Source organism: Mytilus edulis, chromosome 9 (genome assembly GCF_963676685.1).
Source record: "Mytilus edulis chromosome 9, xbMytEdul2.2, whole genome shotgun sequence".
Taxonomy (NCBI): Eukaryota; Metazoa; Mollusca; class Bivalvia; order Mytilida; family Mytilidae; genus Mytilus; species Mytilus edulis.
In genome coordinates this window covers 22996198-23014460 of record NC_092352.1, presented here as the reverse complement: position 1 = coordinate 23014460, position 18263 = coordinate 22996198, and the positions used below count along the sequence as shown (strand labels likewise).

At 31.6% G+C, this 18263-nt stretch overlaps 1 protein-coding gene across 2 annotated transcripts in view; it reads left to right on the top strand.

Annotated features, from left to right (window-relative positions):
- Positions 1-18263, top strand: part of LOC139487848 (wings apart-like protein homolog) — a 38475-nt gene that overhangs the window by 14952 nt on the left and 5260 nt on the right. For both annotated transcript variants that reach the window (XM_071273012.1, XM_071273010.1), the window contains exons 5-15: positions 81-217; positions 710-821; positions 2232-2480; positions 3698-3809; positions 4349-4452; positions 8756-8832; positions 9193-9335; positions 10977-11092; positions 11913-12053; positions 13283-13529; positions 16949-17037. In XM_071273012.1, coding sequence (XP_071129113.1) covers positions 81-217; positions 710-821; positions 2232-2480; positions 3698-3809; positions 4349-4452; positions 8756-8832; positions 9193-9335; positions 10977-11092; positions 11913-12053; positions 13283-13529; positions 16949-17037 — 1527 coding nt within the window. The remainder of the gene's footprint in view (positions 1-80; positions 218-709; positions 822-2231; positions 2481-3697; positions 3810-4348; positions 4453-8755; positions 8833-9192; positions 9336-10976; positions 11093-11912; positions 12054-13282; positions 13530-16948; positions 17038-18263) is intronic.

The following is an 18263-nucleotide window of genomic DNA, read 5'->3' as shown; positions in this document are numbered from 1 at the left end:
ACCACCAAATCTATTCAAATCTTTAGACGTCTAATTGATTAGTTTTTCTTTAATTAACATATTTTAACATTTGATTACAGCTTTATACCGTTGTAAAGAATGTGAAAGAAGCTCATGAGGTCCAGGAACATGGAGAAACACAGGAGTTTGCTGATGATATTGAATATTTGTTAGCAGGTTTAAAAGAAGGAGAACCCATGTCTACAAGATGTCTCAGGTAAGTGGAAAACACCCTGCAGCTTTATATCTTTTCTCCTATGACACCAAGTTCAATGAGTTTGTCCTATTTGCCTTTATACTTTTCATAAAATATTCCTGTTGATTAATTTAGAAATGACAAGAAGCTAAGATTCCATCTTCCTCATGCAGATTTGACTTTTGTAGATTTAAATATTATTTTAAAGTCCTTTTGATCATATAGCGTCTAAGTATTGAAGTATGTATACATCCTTAGCTTTCAATTTTGTGGTTTGAGTTTCCCTGATGGAGAAAAGAAGGGCTTTGGACACCCTAAATATATTAATTTTTATTTTCAACAATATCAGTCCTGTTTAAAATTAAAGTTACATACTGTCTCATATTCAGAATTATTATTAGAACAAGAAAAGAACTCCACTGCACATCTATTAAAAGTATTATTGTATAAAGAACATATATCTATCCTGAATTGAGATGCTCTGTTTCAATGAGATAATTTATATATTTTCAGCTGTATTGGACTGGCACAGAAGTGTATATCTGCATCATTTAGAATGCATCTGAGGGCCCATGGTACTGTGACTGTTATATTTGGTAGTCTACAGGATGCTGGTTCTGACCCTGTAAGTAAGATACCAGTCTAGGCCAATGTTCTTGTTTGGAATTAAGGGCAGAGAGGCACAGTGTTAAGATTTTATTAGGGGATATAATAGTCTTTAGATTAATTAATTGATCATGATGGTAAAAAAAAAGATAAATTGTTATATTATGGTGGTTTTAAGTATATTTGGGTTGTAAAATTCTTTTTCCAGGAGTTAAAATTATTCATTTGCTTCTAGAAAACAAAAATGTGTAGGGCAGGACTAAAGGGGTATAGGGTGCACAGAAAGGGCAGAGTAGGGCTAGTTGTCCCTCTATTTTGGGCTAGCTAGGACATGATGTAGCATAAATGATTAAAAATCAGCAAGTGATCAAACAAAAGTAATTGTCCATCAGTCATGTTTTATTAAGGTTAAGATCTAAGCAACTTCACATTCATACTTCATCTCTAGAATGCTTAAACAGACATTAAGCTGTCCACCTGATTTTTAGGGGGGGGGGGGGCACTAAGTTTTAACCTTGTCCATCAATACGTCCCAAAGTTGGTTTCTGTTATTATGGTGGTGCACTATAACATTTTTAGAGTTATGCCCTTTACAAATGGAAAAATTGCTGAATTTATCATTTCTGTTCTCTAACTTAAGTTTACCTCAACTTAGTTTTATGAAACTTACACACAATGCTGTCAGAATACCACATAATGCAGATCTAGTTTAAATTTGGGTGGTGTTACTTTTACCGTTCTTAAGTTATGCCCCTTTATAAACATAAAAATTGCTGAATTTTTGGCGTTTCCTTTTCTAACTTTAGTTTGCCTCAACCAAATGTTATAAAACTTTTACAGACTGCCTAAACAAAACACACAAATCAAGTTTCAATTTTGGTGGCATCATTATAACCATTCTAGAGTTACGCCACTTTACAAATGGAAAAATTGCTGAATTTTTCATTTCCGTTCTCTACTGAAGTTTGCCTTAACCAAATGTTATGAAACTAATACGCAATGCTTATTACCACATATTACAAATATGTTTTCGAAATTAGGTGGCGTCACTATTATCGTTACAAATGGAAAACTTGTTGAATTTTTCATATTTTTAGAATATTTTTTAAAATTTTACCTATTTTCCACATTTGCTATTTTCAGCAGTATTTTATTGAAATTTACCTATTTTGATTTTGGATTTTTTCAGGGGGTCCGGCCCCCCCTTATGAGAAATAAAATGGTTGATTATATAGGGAATCATGAAGGAAGTGGGCCCCCTCTTAGGCAGTCAGTGGGCTCTCACTTTTGAAAATTTCTGGACACGCCACTGGATTATGCTTTTATATTATTAACAATTTAAAGTCTGAAGTAAACAAAACATATTTAAATTATGAACAGAGCACATTTTTTGATGAAGAATATTATATTTTCCTTCAAAATTTTACAGAGTTTAGCCTTATGTACAGCTTTGATGATGTTTATGTTGAGTCGAGACAGATTAAACATGGATCTAGACAAGTCTAGTCTAAATTTGATGTTAAGACTTATGGAGGTCGATAACCAGAACAATGATGGAGGAATGACCGCTGCAGGGAAACGAGCCCTAAACAGAAATATTGAACGTGCTAAGGAAGTTTATTTCCAGTTACAGAAGGAAGAAGGGAAAGAGAACCAAACTGATCTTGAAAGTGTTTCTGTAAGTCAAATAAAAGAAGGAAATATTAATTTTCAAGGGAGCATTTCTGAAATATCAAAATGGGACAGATCTTCAAAAAGATTGTTAAGGGGGTTCGCGGGTCTAAATCATTTATATAGGATTTCTCTATATTTTTCTATAAATGAACTTTATCTTATAATTAATAGAAAAATAAAATAAAAAAATGGGGTCACCGTTCATTTGCGCTCACAATCTGCCTTCGAAAGAAGCATACATCTTTGTAAAAGTGGTTTATTTCTGTTGAACTAATAGGAGAAATCAAGGTAATATCGAAAATAAAAAAAGAAATTTATTACAGAATTCGCTCAAATTTTACAATAATTTAGTTTAAGTACAGCATATATCGAAATTATGTTAAAAAATATAGATCACCGATGAGTTAAAAGAGATATTTCAATTTTAAAGCCAAAAAATGGCATTTTTCCACCAAAGGGAGATAATTTGGAACCTTTTCAATGATGTTTACATTTTAAAAGTCATCTGGGGCCAACACGAATTAATTGTTTTGAATGTTTTTTGTACCATATGATAAAGTAACAACTACAAAAGGTAATTAATAAAATTTGTAATGAAAAACAAATGTTTAATTTTTTTCTGAAATTGTTATACCCTCGAGCCTCCTTAAATCAAAACATACATTGTATGAAAGGGAGGGACTTTGAAGTTTAGATAAACATCTATAGAGGCTATATTATAGTTTTCTTACTCTTTTACTGTTCTAAAACATGCATCCATAAATTGGATATCAAAGTGTGCTCCCTCTTTCTTATGTTTATTTTTTATTGAACAGCCCTCAATTGTTTAAAAAAAAAAACACATAGAAAAACAATGATCTAAAAGAGTTTTTTGAGTTTCACTTGTATAAATTAAATGCATGTAGCCATGGATATATATATAGTGATTGTCATTTTGATGAGTCATACTATGGAGAGGATCTAGAACTAAAAAGCTACTCCTCTAAATAAACTATAAATTCCTATTGTATTTATAAGTTAAAAAGAAAAAGATTTTTTTTTTATTAAGATATACTTTTTATAAGATTTAGTTAAAAGTTGACCAGAAATCTAATACAATCAAAAATTAAGTTTGATCACTCAATAGGTTTCAATTGAGAAGAGTGGGAATTAGAACTGTGTAAGTCTGAGGCTTAAAAATTGCTTAAAAACAGGAAGATGAAGCTCTGTTTATTTTTTCAGACTGGTAACCTTGCAATGGAGTCATTACTAAGTCTGACATCACGGGGAGCTGGGGAATGGTTTAAGGAAGAATTACGAACACTTGGTGCTTTAGATCATATTGTAGATACAGGTAAATATAATTAAGGATAGTTATGGCCCTTTATAATGTTAAATGTTAGAGAGGTCATTATTTGTGTACTATGGACACCTCCATTTATATTAATTATAAAAAAAGGGAGATGTATGATTTATAACTATCCATCAGAGTCAAAACCATAGGTCACCATACAGCTTTCAACAATGAGCAAAATATATACAATCTACTCAGGTATCAAAGGCATTCCCAGGACAATATGTAAAACAATTTAAGATAAAAACAAAAGACCCAATGTATGACAAAAAACAAATATGACAGATATTAAAAAAGACAACTATTGAATTTAAGGTTTATGACTTAGAACAGACATATAAAGAGTGTGGCATGGTTAATTTGATATGTAAGCTTGAAACCTTGAATAGACTTAAGAAAGACTTTGAAGGAGTAATGTTGTGCAGACATCATATTGCAGAATCTGAGCAGCTACTTCACACAACAATATTTGAAATCTTTCAGTGAAATGGTTTGATTTTTTTTATGGACGAGACATTATGTATTACTTTATTTTCCAGTTTGTTCCTGTATTCAGGCCATAGGAGATGATACAACTTTACTGTATGATAGTACTCTAGAAAATATCAAGAAAACAGACAGATGTTTACGAGTATTGGAAAATGTAGGGAAAACTTTCTCTCTTATAAAAATGTTAAAACAAACTACTTACAATCTAAAAAAAATACAGCCATATTAATCTTGTCATTCTTTACTACAATCATATTTAATAGTTGACATATTTAAAAATTTTGTAACAATTTTTATTTTGCAAAAAATGACATTGTGTAAAATAATCCCACATGTTCATTGAGAAAAAAAATGTTTGATTCAGGAATGACTGCATTGGATTTTAAGAGTTGTCTCCATTAAGTGGCATTTGATTGTCATAAACGCAGTTTTTACTAGCACCTTGGAGAAATTCCATGGGAAATGTGATTTGCAGTATAAATCTGCATTGGATGGTTTCAACTCTTCTTTATTTCTAAGGAAATATTTCCAATGAGCTTTGAAAAATGTGTTATATCTAAATCACATATTTAACAATCTGTGAAAAATTGGATGAAGCAATTGGTAGCAGTTAACTACTATCTATTTCAGCTGATGACAAAAAATGATAAACTTTCATAAAATCTGAGGATAACAATTTTAAATTAGTTATTTCTTTACTGAAATTTTGCAGACAAATACTAGCAGCTAGTTTAGGGCTGTTGAACAGTAAAAAATATGCATTCAATACTTGTGCATAGAAATTTTATTAAATTTTATTTGTTATTACAAATATATCATATTAGAAATTGTAAAAATCAAACATTATATGGTTGGAGCAAACACACTTCTCTTCAAGTGTCACCACTTCTCACATTCAGTTTCAAAAAGAAATGTCACTTCTCACTACGATTATTTAGAAGAGTGAGCCCTGATAATGTTTGTTGTTAAATCCTCGTACTGAACTACAGTCAAACCTGATTAAACCGGACCCTGAATAAACCGGTTTCCTGTCCATTCCGGCCGAATATGAAAGTCCCATATTTTTCCATTCAAAGTCTTTGTTAAAATACCCTTTGTAAACCGGACCCTGTGTATTCCGAATTCCAGTCTAATTATGAAGTCCCAATACTCTTAATTACATTAATTATTACCTGTCAAAACCGGTTTGTCTAATTAATTTCAATGATCGATATGCAATCAAAACACATTTGTTTATACAATATGGCTTTTCGTGATAATCAATTAGTCAGGTGTCAAACTGTGAACCTACAATCGTACAGTAGTGAGCGTATTATTTATTAAAACATTATAAACGTGTCAATTAAACGAAAAGAAACACCGAATATATCTCGGATTGAACTTACGTTTTAACTTGGATAAACAAATTAAAATCGTGGAGTAAGAAATTCACATCGTGATTTTGAAATCCTGGGTTCCCTGTTGCACTACAAAAGTCAAAAAGTCTGAAAAGACCAGTTTTTGTCTGAATTTGCATGAATTTTTACTCGACATTCTTAATTTGTCTAAATAATTTTTAAAAATTCTTGACATAGTATTAATTTGTCTAATAAGGTTCTTGATTTTTCTTGACAAGTGTCTTGACAGTATGAACATTGTCTTAAAATTTCTCGACACATCCTGTATCATCTGATAAGAGTCTGGATTAGTCTCGACCAATTCTTGACTGTCTTAAATTTGTCTCGATCTGTCTTGACATATTCTTGACATTCTTAATAATGTCTCGATCTGTCTTGACATATTCTTGACATTCTTAATATTGTCTGGATGTGTCTTGACATATTCTTGACATTCTAAATAATGTCTGAATATGTCTCAACACATTCTTGACAGTCTTAAATATGTCTTGACACTATCTCAACAGTATAAATTTCGCCTTAGAATGTGAACAGACTTATTCTGCACTGATTATGACATTCTATTGCTGTTATATACTTATTATGGCTAAACTAAACTTTGAAGAATCAAGGATTAATTTGGTATAGTAAGATACCCTTTTGGTGCCCTGAATAATCCCCCATGTAGTTAAATTTTGATTCGTTTTTATTAAACGTTGAATTAATTGTTTTTACTTGGAATATAAGTTGAAGTTACTGACAAACAACATTTAGATTTTTCCCGTTCGCAAAACTGCCAGTCAAATTTGCTTTCTTTACTAAAACATGTAACATAGGTATCGTGTAGGCAGTTTTAAAATGTGACCATGCGTCTCTGTTGGACCCTTCTGTGTGTGTGTGGCTACAAAAGAGGGGGGGGGCTTTTGTGAAGGTCAAATAATTTGTTCCCATCTTGATTCAAATACCTTATTCATTTTTTAGGACAACCAAAACACATTCTTTATTCCAATTTGAGTGTTGAATTTTATAATTTTTTAACAAACATAAATATTTGTGATAACTCCTTCCGTAAAAGAAAATATGTTTAGATCTATATTATGCATGTCTTTTTGAGATCCATTTCGAAAGACCAATGATTTCTTTAGAAAATGGACCAATTATAAATTCATCTTTTTTTTATTATGCCTGGAGAAGATAATACTTTTCTTTTAATATTTGAGAAATCTTCATTGTTTTTTTTTGTGTTAAAATAATTAACTTCATAATTTTGATGAAGAAAATCAATTTTAATTCATTTTTTTTTTCATCAAAATGATGATTTTCATGTTCATATATGAACAAACTTTAATATTGTAGTGGCATGGTCGGTCAACTGATAAGTTGTATGGCTAATTACAGGTAAAGCAGTAATTTCTATTTGACAGTTGCATGTACTCTGGGGTGTGGAATACCTTATTTTTATGGGGAACATCCTGTCCATGTGTAATACTTAATATATATTCCAACAGATGACATTACACATTCTTCTGTTAAATGAATGATTTGTATATCATCATAATTTGCAATTATATCTAACACATTTTGGTACAATAATTATTTACAATATAAACATTGAATATTATGAATGTAGATTGAAATATGTCTACAGTATGATTGTTTTTAATCATTTAATTTATAAGATTTAGGAATGAAATTTGTAATTATTTAAAAACCCAATTTTAAATTGTTTTATATCAACACACCCACATTTAAATTATTTTATACCCAAATTTTCAATTATTTTACATGCCCAACTTTAGTTTTGAAGTGTAACTTGAAACAACAGTATATTATATAAAGATAAATAAAGATTTAAGTTATATCATGAATATTGGTCATGATTTGCAAAACTCAGAACTGTCAAGTAAATTTAAGACACAATTCAAAATATTCAGAATATGTCAAGCCATACTGAGAAAAAATAAGAATGTCGAGAACATGTCTAGAAATTTCAAGACAATATTCAAATGTCAAGAATATGTCAAGAAATTTTAAGACCATATTCAGAATGTCGAGAATATGTCAAGTAAATTTCATACAAATTTGATATAAATGAGAATTTGTCAAGAAAAATTAAGACACAAGTCATACTTTTGGAGAATGTCAAGTAAAAGTTCATGCAAATTAAGACAAAAACTGGTCTTTTCAGACTTTTAGACTTTTGTAGTGTTGTGAACCCCTAAACAAATGACCTTGATAATGAAAAAAACCCGGATGACAACAATCAATGGATATTGTACACTGTACGACAACCTTTCGAAAGTGATGAAATTACGTTTGATAATATTCTGGCTTTTTAATCGGCCATTCCAACATTTCAAATTATTGATCATGGGAGTAAATCGAAACTCTCGTCTTTCAATCCAAACAACGCGAACATTATGATGCAAATGCAAACAATGAAAAACGAAGTGAAAGTATTTTAATTTATCAGATATAATTTACAATCAGAGAGAACTTTTACATGCAAAATGTCGGACGTCACAAGTCATTAACTTCCAGTCAAAACGGAAACCTGAATAAACCGGCTCACTGTCCAAACCGGCCCCTTTTCATAGTCCCTTAGCCGGCCGGTTTATACAGGTTTTACTGTATTGGTGATTTTTATGTCCCATTTTTATGGGCATTATGTTTTCTGGTCTGTGTGTTCGTTGGTCTGTCCGTTGGTCCGTCCGTTGGTCTGTCCTGCTTCAGGTTAAAGCTTTTGGTCGAGGTAGTTTTTGATGAAGTTGAAGTCCAATCAACTTGAAACTTCGTAAACATGTTCCCTATGATATGAGTTTTCTTATTTTAATGCCAAATTAGTGATTTTTTCCCATTTTCACGGTCCACTGAACATAGAAAATGATAGTGCGGATTGGGCATCTGTGTACTTGGGACACATTCTTGTTTTCTTATATATGGTATCTATTGAAAACCGTGATTTAATTCAGGTACATTAAAAAATATTAAATTTGAACAAATGATTTATAATTTATGAATGCCTGGTGGTATTTTTAAACAACATGCACTTGATTTAACAAAAAAAACTTTGTTTTTCAGGTGATATTTGTGAACACAGAGAATCAGACATATTTAATGTCATACAAATCAGGAATTATTGGTTCATCTTGTTGCAGGTTAGCATTCAGATAAAAGTTTACAGATTTTGATTTTTTGAATATTCGACTGTCAGTTTTTTAACTGACTTACAAGTCCTACAATTATAATTATAACACCAAATATTTGAACATTTTCCTGGTAAACTAGTAACATTTTGTCAGTTTTACATGCCAGTATTCATACCCTTAAGTCATCCTCTCTTTAAACTCTGATTTTGGTTTTAGTGAAATTTAAAACCAAACAAATTTTTAAAAAATTGCAGTTTTAATGTCTTGAATAAGATTTAAGAAATAGTATCCATTAGAGGTTATTAAGTTTATCGGTGCTTTGTTTTATTTCGATACTCTCATATCAATTGTTACATCTTTGTTTTCCAGAGCACTAGAAATCTGTCAGAAGTTTTTACCCATTTATCCATTACCAGATGGACCAAAACTAGACAAGGAGTCCTATGGATATGTTGTGTATAAAAGTATACTAGCAATCCTATCAGTGCTACTCAATCTAACTCATGAAAATGGTAAATCTTATATATATATCAGATATACATGAACATTACAATTAATAATATTTATATCAGACATATAGATTGATTTTGAAACATGAACACTACAATTAATAATATTTATTTCAGTATTTGGTCCTGACTATGTGTATAAGAAATGTGTTTCTATTTGAATTTTCACATCTTTTATGTGGACAGATTAACACTTAACTTTCAATAATTAAAGAAAAGGATGCACCAAATATATTCCTCACTCATAGAATGCTTGCTGGAACATATGGTGTCCATTGTTTCAATTCTTCTGCCTTTTGGTTCTTTTGCTAGTCAGAAAAACTTTCATATTGAATAATATTGTTAACCTTCCTTTGTAAATTTTTATGCCCCACCTACGATATGCTCAACCTACGATAGTAGAGGGGCATTATGTTTTCTGGTCTGTTGCTCCGTATGTGCGTCTGTCCGTTCGTCTGTGCATCCGTCTGTTCAGGTTAAAGTTTTTGATGAAGCTTAAGTCCAATCAACTTGAAACTTAGTACACTTGTTGCTTATGATATGATCTTTCTAATTTTATAGCCAAATTAGACTTTTGACCCCAATTTCACAGTCCACTGAACATAGAAAATGAAAGGGGGAGTTTCAGGTTAAGGTTTTTGGTCAAGGTAGTTTTTGATGAAGCTGAATTCCAAGCAACTTAACTTAGTACACTTGTTGCTTATGATATGATTTTTCTAATTTTAAAGCCAAATTAGACTTGTGACCCCAAATTCACGGTTCACTAAACATAGAAAATGAAAGTGGGAGTTTCAGGTTAAAGTTTTTGGTCAAGGTAGTTTTTCATGAAATTGAAGTCCAATCAACTTGAAACTTAGTACATATGTTCCCTAAAGTATAATCTTTCTAATTTTAATGCCATATTAGATTATTACCCAATTTTTACAGTCCATGTAACATGGAAAAGAATAGTGCAAGGGGGGCATCCGTGTACTTTGGACACATTCTTGTTTTTAGATCAAAAAGATTTTAAGTTTTCTTATTCGAAATAGCTTTATGGTTGTACAAAATGGAGAATACCTGGATAGGGAAATGAATTTTTGTGCTCTCCACCTCAGTTGTTTGTGAGTGGTCCCCTCAGTTTACAATTCAATGAAATTCATTTATATGACATATAATCCTATAATCAGAGTCGTAAGGTGGGTACCTTCATGAAGGATAATGGTGAAAATGATTGCCAATTATCGTTTTCAGTAATTTTTGGTGCATAACGATAAAATATACCCTTTCTTATGATTGCTTGATTTTGAATCATGTTAATTTTTTTCAAAAATAACGATAATAATTTGAGACCTGACGGATTAAGATGAGGATTTTAGGAATCATGGTAAAATTTTAACTAATTTGACATTAACGGTAGCCAACAATGCCCATTTGAAGCCTGACAGTAAAGGGCATTACTTCCCTCCATAATGTACTGTAATGTACAGTCATAATAAATTGCCCAACAGTGGATCATCAAAGTAAGTAATATGAGTTAATATCTGTCATGTACAGTTTTATATTTTTTTATGTTTTTTTGGGGGGAGGAATAATAATAGATGAATTGTAATTTTATAGTTCACTGGTTACAAAGCAAACTATATTGTATGTCTTTTACCACAGAATTTGCCTGTACAAAAGTTGGAGAGCAAGAGGACTTCATAAGTACAGTATTAACAGCCATCTTACAGACTCCACAGTATGTCCCACAAGATCTCAGATATGATATCCTTATACTTGTAAGTATCTAGCTATTCCATCTTACAGACTCCACAGTATGTCCCACAAGATCTCAGATATGATATCCTTATACTTGTAAGTATCTACCTATTCCATCTTACTGACTCCACAGTATGTCCCACAAGATCTCAGATATGATATCCTTATACTTGTAAGTATCTACCTATTCCATCTTACAGACTCCACAGTATGTCCCACAAGATCTCAGATATGATATCCTTATACTTGTAAGTATCTAGCTATTCCATCTTACAGACTCCACAGTATGTCCCACAAGATCTCAGATATGATATCCTTATACTTGTAAGTATCTAGCTATTCCATCTTACAGACTCCACAGTATGTCCCACAAGATCTCAGATATGATATCCTTATACTTGTAAGTATCTACCTATTTTTAGTGTTTCACACAATACTTTAAAAAAGGGTCACACATTTTTTTTTATCAGCAAACACAAAAATAGCCTTATCCTATCTGGAATGGGATCTGTTTACCTTTACCTGTATTTCCAGATAGCAGCTATTTATAGAAGTTGTTTCTGTCAACTACAAACAAACAGAACATTGCTGTGGAGAACAATTTTCAAAGAAAATATTGAAATATAGATTTTATTGAAGATGAAGACATGTATAATATGCCTTTCATAAACCTTTTTTACATTTAAAGCTTAAGTTAAATATAAAAGTGTAGAATACTTCCTGACCTCATTTGTAACAGTTATTGTCCTTGTTATTTGAGAAAACTGAGAAATGTGATTTTATATCCAAAGTAACTTTAAATCTAATTATTTTTTTGTAATCAAATTATTATTTTTTCAGTCTCTGGGTTTATTGATTAATTTGGTGGAACACTGTGGTGTAAACAGAAGAAAAGTTCTGGATTCAAAGACACATAGATCTTTTGAATTTGACTGTCTTGGCAATAAAAACACAGTTCCTGCAGCAAAGGCTCTTGTTGAGGTATGAATGTAGATATTTAAATCTATGATTTATAATGTGTTTAGATAAAAAAAAAATTGATATGTATAATTTGTTTGAAGACACAAATAAAACATGTAAGTTATATTTTATTTCAGATAGGGTTGTAGATGACTAAACTTTCATCTCAAACTTAGAAATGGTTTTCGTTTGAACTTACACAAAAATAAGACTTCTTTAAGAAGTTAAGAGTTGCTAAATACACTCCACAAATTACTTTATATGTTTTTGTTATACATGTGTTAACTCAGATGTGGCTAATGTTCAGGAGAACCTTATATTCCTGGAATTACAACTCAACATCTCAAAACTTTTTCCTTTCTATATTACATGTCTTTTTTTTTTGTTTAGAGCAAAGCATCAAGAAGCATAAAGATTTCCTTTTATGAGATATATTTATAAAGAAAATTAGATTTAAAAAAAAAAATAACAAACCATTAATGTTTTAAATTAAATACAGACTTTTTTATTTATACTATGACCTTGCTAGTGTAAGGGGTGTACAAATTTGAGAATGGAAATGGGGAATGTGTCAAAGATACAACAGCCGAGGGTCACCAATCAGTTTTGAATGCAATAAGAAACTCCTGCACCTGGAGGAGTCCTTCAGCTGGACCATAAACAAATATGTATACTTGTTCAGTGATAATGGACGTTATACTAAACTCATAAATATACACAAAAAAAACTAAAATTAATAATCATACAAGACTAACAAAGGCCAGAAATTAATAAATTTTCATCTTTTATCCTTCCTCATTCTGCAAAGTTGTCAATTTCATTTAGGACTGTTCCAGAAAATACTATGTCCCCCCCAGGGACGGCACTTTTTTTTAACCCCCACCACCCACAGAAATAAAATTTAATTAGAACAGCACTCCCTTTGCATTTTGGTATTTCAAATACAACCACCCACATAATATTTAAAAAAATTGCCTTCCCTGGGGGGGACATAGTATTTTCTGGAACAGCCCTTACACCTGTTATAGTTGACACATTTTGATTTATCCAATGACAAAGGTTATAACACTTAAACTTCTAACATCTTCTGAGATCATCTGCAACCCCATTTTGATTAAAATTTTTGAACAAGGGGTTTAGAAAGGGTTAAATTGCCATACAGTTAAAGAATTATTTATATATTTATAATTATATGTTTATAATTATACATTTATAATTATATCACACTTAAGTTTCTGTGTTATTTTAAGGTATTCTGTAAGAGATTTGAAACAGCAAAGACAATGGACGAACAAGATTTCTCCCAGGAGTCTACAACACCTCAACAGTCTCCTAACAAGTCTGGTGAATGGAAGGAGTCAGAGTCAGGAGTGGAATGGATAGTTAATTCAGCAAAGAAAAATAAAAGTGACCAGAAAGCAAATGGTGATGTAGAGGAGAGACTAAAACCTGGCAGCAAAGAAGAGGATTTGGCTGATGAAGAAACGTTTGCTAAAGGTACATAATAATTGTTTACTCAGTAGCTACATCAAGTACAAGGGTCCGGAAACGGTCATGTCCTAAACTGAAAGTATTTTGTCCTAAATGAGTGATTGGGATTTGGGACAAATTTTATTTTTTTACAGAAATAATTTCCGTCATTTCGTTGAGATTGAGTTTCTAAATTGCCAGTTTGAACTTGTTATACGACCGCAAAATTTGAAAAATTTTTCGTCGTATATTGCTATCACGTTGGCGTCGGCGTCGTCGTCGTCGTCGTCGGCGTCGTCGTCGTCGTCGTCGTCGTCGTCGTCGTCGTCGTCGTCGTCCTGCGTCCGAATACTTTTAGTTTTCGCACTCTAACTTTAGTAAAAGTGAATGGAAATCTATGAAATTTTAACACAAGGTTTATGACCACAAAAGGAAGGTTGGTATTGATTTTGGGAGTTTTGGTCCCAACATTTTAGGAATTAGGGGCCAAAAAGGGCCCAAATAAGCATTTTCTTGGTTTTCGCACTATAACTTTAGTTTAAGTTAATAGAAATCTATGAAATTTTGACACAAGGTTTATGACCACAAAAGAACGGTTGGGATTGATTTTGGGAGTTTTGGTTTCAACAGTTTAGGAATTAGGGGCCAAAAAAGGGCCCAAATAAGCATTATTCTTGGTTTTTGCACAATAACTTTAGTTTAAGTAAATAGAAATCAATGAAATTTAAACACAATGTTAATGACTACAAAAGGAAGGTTGGTATTGATTTTGGGAGTTTAGGTCCCAACAGTTTAGGAATTAGGGGCCAAAAAGGGACCCAAATAAGCATTTTTCTTGGTTTTCGCACCATAACATTAGTATAAGTAAATAGAAATCTATGAAATTTAAACACAAGGTTTATGACCATAAAAGGAAGGTTGGTATTGATTTTGTGAGTTTTGGTCCCAACAGAATAAGGGGCCCAAAGGGTCCAAAATTAAACTTTGTTTGATTTCATCAAAATTGAATAATTGGGGTTCTTTGATATGCCGAATCTAACTGTCATGACTGTGTATGTAGATTCTTAACCTTTGGTCCCGTTTTCAAATTGGTCTACATTAAGGTCCAAAGGGTCCAAAAGTAAACTTAGTTTGATTTTGACAAAAAATGAATCAGTTAGGTTCTTTGATATGCTGAATCTAAAAATGTACTTAGATTCTTGATTATTGGCCCAGTTTTCAAGTTGGTCCAAATCGGGGTCCAAAATTAAACTTTGTTTGATTTCATCAAAAATTGAATAAATGGGGTTCTTTGATATACCAAATCTAACTGTGTATGTAGATTCTTCATTTTTGGTCCTGTTTTCAAATTGGTCTACACTAAAGTCCAAAGGGTCCAAAATTCAACTTAGTCTGATTTTAACAAAAATTGAAATCTTGGGGTTCTTTGATATGCTGAATCCAAAAATGTACTTAGATTTTTTATTATGGGCCCAGTTTTCAAGTTGGTCCAAATCAGGATCCAAAATTATTATATTAAGTATTGTGCAATAGCAAGTCTTTTCAATTGCACAGTATTGCGTAATGGCAAGAAATATCTAATTGCACAATATTGTGAAATAGCAAATTTTTTTTTAATTAGAGTTATCTTTCTTTGTCCAGAATAGTAAGCAAGAAATATCTAATTGCAAAATATTGTGCAATAGCAAGATTTTTTTAATTGGAGTTATCTTTCTTTGTCCAGAATCAACTTAAATCTTTGTTATATACAATATACAATGTATATTCACTTTTTACTACCAACTGATAAATTAAAATAATCTTTACCATTCAGTGATAACAAGCAGTTTTTTTACATCTTAATATTTTATGATGTATTTAAATGAGTAGTTATTGTTGCAAACTCCATTAGAAATTTTAATTGAGATTAGTTTTGGAATAAGGGAAAGGGGAATGTGATTAAAAAAATTGGGTTTCTCATTTGAAATTTCATAAATAAAAAAGAAAATTTCTTCAAACATTTTTTTGAGAGGATTAATATTCAACAGCATAGTGAATTGCTCTAAGAAAAAACAAAAAATTTTAAGTTCATTAGAACACATTCATTCTGTGTCAGAAACCTATGCTGTGTCAACTATTAAATCACAATCCAAATTTAGAGCTGAATCCAGCTTGAATGTTGTGTCCATACTTGCCCAAACTGTTCAGGGTTCAACCTCTGCGGTCGTATAAAGCTACGCCCTGCGGAGCATCTGGTTTTTGTTTTGTTGTCCTTTTCCTGTAATAAAACTGCCACTCCAGTATAGTTTTATAATCCTGTGGGCCCTCCTAATAACTATATTAATGCTCGGGGAAATATTGGCTAATGATCGCTAATCTCTTTACCTGTGTTTTTAATTCACACCTGTCTATTGATCACAAGCTCAGAACTAATATTATAAAGCAATTAAAAGTCCATAAAAACTGTGCATTATTTACTCACTTTTCAGCTTAGACAATTGCCAATTCTGATTCAAAATTAAATTAAAACTTGATTTAATTTACCTAGAAAAAAATATTTTTTCACTACTAACACACATGCTTTGTTTACTATGTAATACGCACACTTGAAATTCTCTTCCTCAGATTAGACACTAAATTGTAAATTCAAAATGATTTCATGCTTAATTAAACAAGTCCAACTATTATAGTTAATATTCAAACACTGTTAAAGGTAAAAATTAAAAAGCCAACGATTTCCTGTGAATTTGACAAACAAAACTAATCCTGGAAATGAGGCCGGAGTTTTAGTATTGTCACAAAACATCGGGTTATAATTTTGTCATCAAAATCCAAAGACATGAGTGAAGTTTGAGGAATTTATTGTTTTGAGTCATTATAATTATTTCATTTCTAAACTGTTGCCTTCCCTGAATTGCTCAAGATCAATTTTTAAGAAAATTCATGAAGTAAATACGATGCAACAGTTTAACAAGTTTGTTGATGCTGCGAGTATGACTGTATGAGCATACACAGTAATGTGATTTCGACAATCGTTGTTTGAAAAAGGGCACCAATTTTTAAGTTATTACTAAATGACCAAAATTAGGTAAAAAAATTCCGGATCCTTGGTCAAGTATGTAATTATCAGTTTAAATTTTCAACTTATATGAGTTTATTAAACTTCAAAGGGACATAACATTAACTTATATGAGTTTATTAAACTTCAAAGGGACATAACATGATTTAATAAAAATATAGTCACAATTTCAGCAGTGATAATTTAAAGAATTCATAAAATCTGATGGACATGCCATAAATATTGGATGTGTATTCATGTTTATTTTTAAAGAATTAAGAAGAGGTATAGTTGTTAGAGAAATAGAATAAAAAATCTACCTTTAATTTTTTTTTATATACTACAATATTTAATTTGTGAATAATGTTTTAAATTATAAAAGTAATTAGACTTTTTGATTTTTTTGCAGCATTACAAAAAGCTGGCAAGCATATGGAAAACAGCATAGTAGCATCATACATAGCTTTATTACTGGGTTGTGTAATACAAGATAACACTGTAAGTACATAGCTTTATTACTGGGTTGTGTAATACAAGATAACACTGTAAGTACATAGCTTTATTACTGGGTTGTGTAATACAAGATAACACTGTAAGTACATAGCTTTATTACTGGGTTGTGTAATACAAGATAACACTGTAAGTACATAGCTTTATTATTGGGTTGTGTAATACAAGATAACACTGTGAGTACATAGTTTTATTACTGGGTTGTGTAATACAAGATAACACTGTAAGTACATAGCTTTATTACTGGGTTGTGTAATACAAGATAACACTGTAAGTACATAGCTTTATTACTGGGTTGTGTAATACAAGATAACACTGTAAGTACATAGCTTTATTACTGGGTTGTGTAATACAAGATAACACTGTAAGTACATAGCTTTATTACTGGGTTGTGTTAAACCAGATCACACTGTTAGTACATAGCTTTATTACTGGATAGGGCTATACCAAATCACACTAAGTACATAGCTTTATTACTGGGTTGTGTAATACAAGATAACACTGTGAGTACATAGCTTTATTACTGGGTTGTGAAATACAAGATATCACTGTAAGTACATAGCTTAAATGCTGAGTTCGATTAAAACAGATCACAGACTGAGTACATAGCTTTATTACTGGGTAGGGCTATACCAGATCACACTGTAAGTCCATAGCTTTAATACTGGGTTGGGTTAAACCAGATCACACTGTTAGTGCAGAGCTGTTTTATTGTTGTGTGCAGGTAAAAAGAGACTTGGTTGTTTGAAGTAAGATCAAACTATGTATATAGCTTTATTTTTGTCGAGCCTACAACTTTTGTTGCAGAAAGCTTGACATAGGGATAGTGATCCGGCGGCGGCGGCTACAGCGATGGCGGCGTTAGCTCACTTCTCAAAAGCTTTATATTTTAGAAGGTGGAAGACCTGGATGCTTCATACTTTGTATATAGATGCTTCATGTTACAAAGTTTCCGTTAATCACATGTCCAATGTCCTTGACCTCATTTTCATGGTTCAGTGACCCTTGAAAATAAAGTTCAAATTTTTTGTAATGTTGAATTCTCTTATTATAAGTAATAGGACAACTATATTTGATATGTGCATACCTTGCAAGGTCCTCATGTCTGTCAGACAGTTTTCACTTGACCTCGACCTCATTTCATGGATCAGTGAACAAGGTTAAGTTTTGGTGGTCAAGTCCATATCTCAGATACTATAAGCAATAGGGCTAGT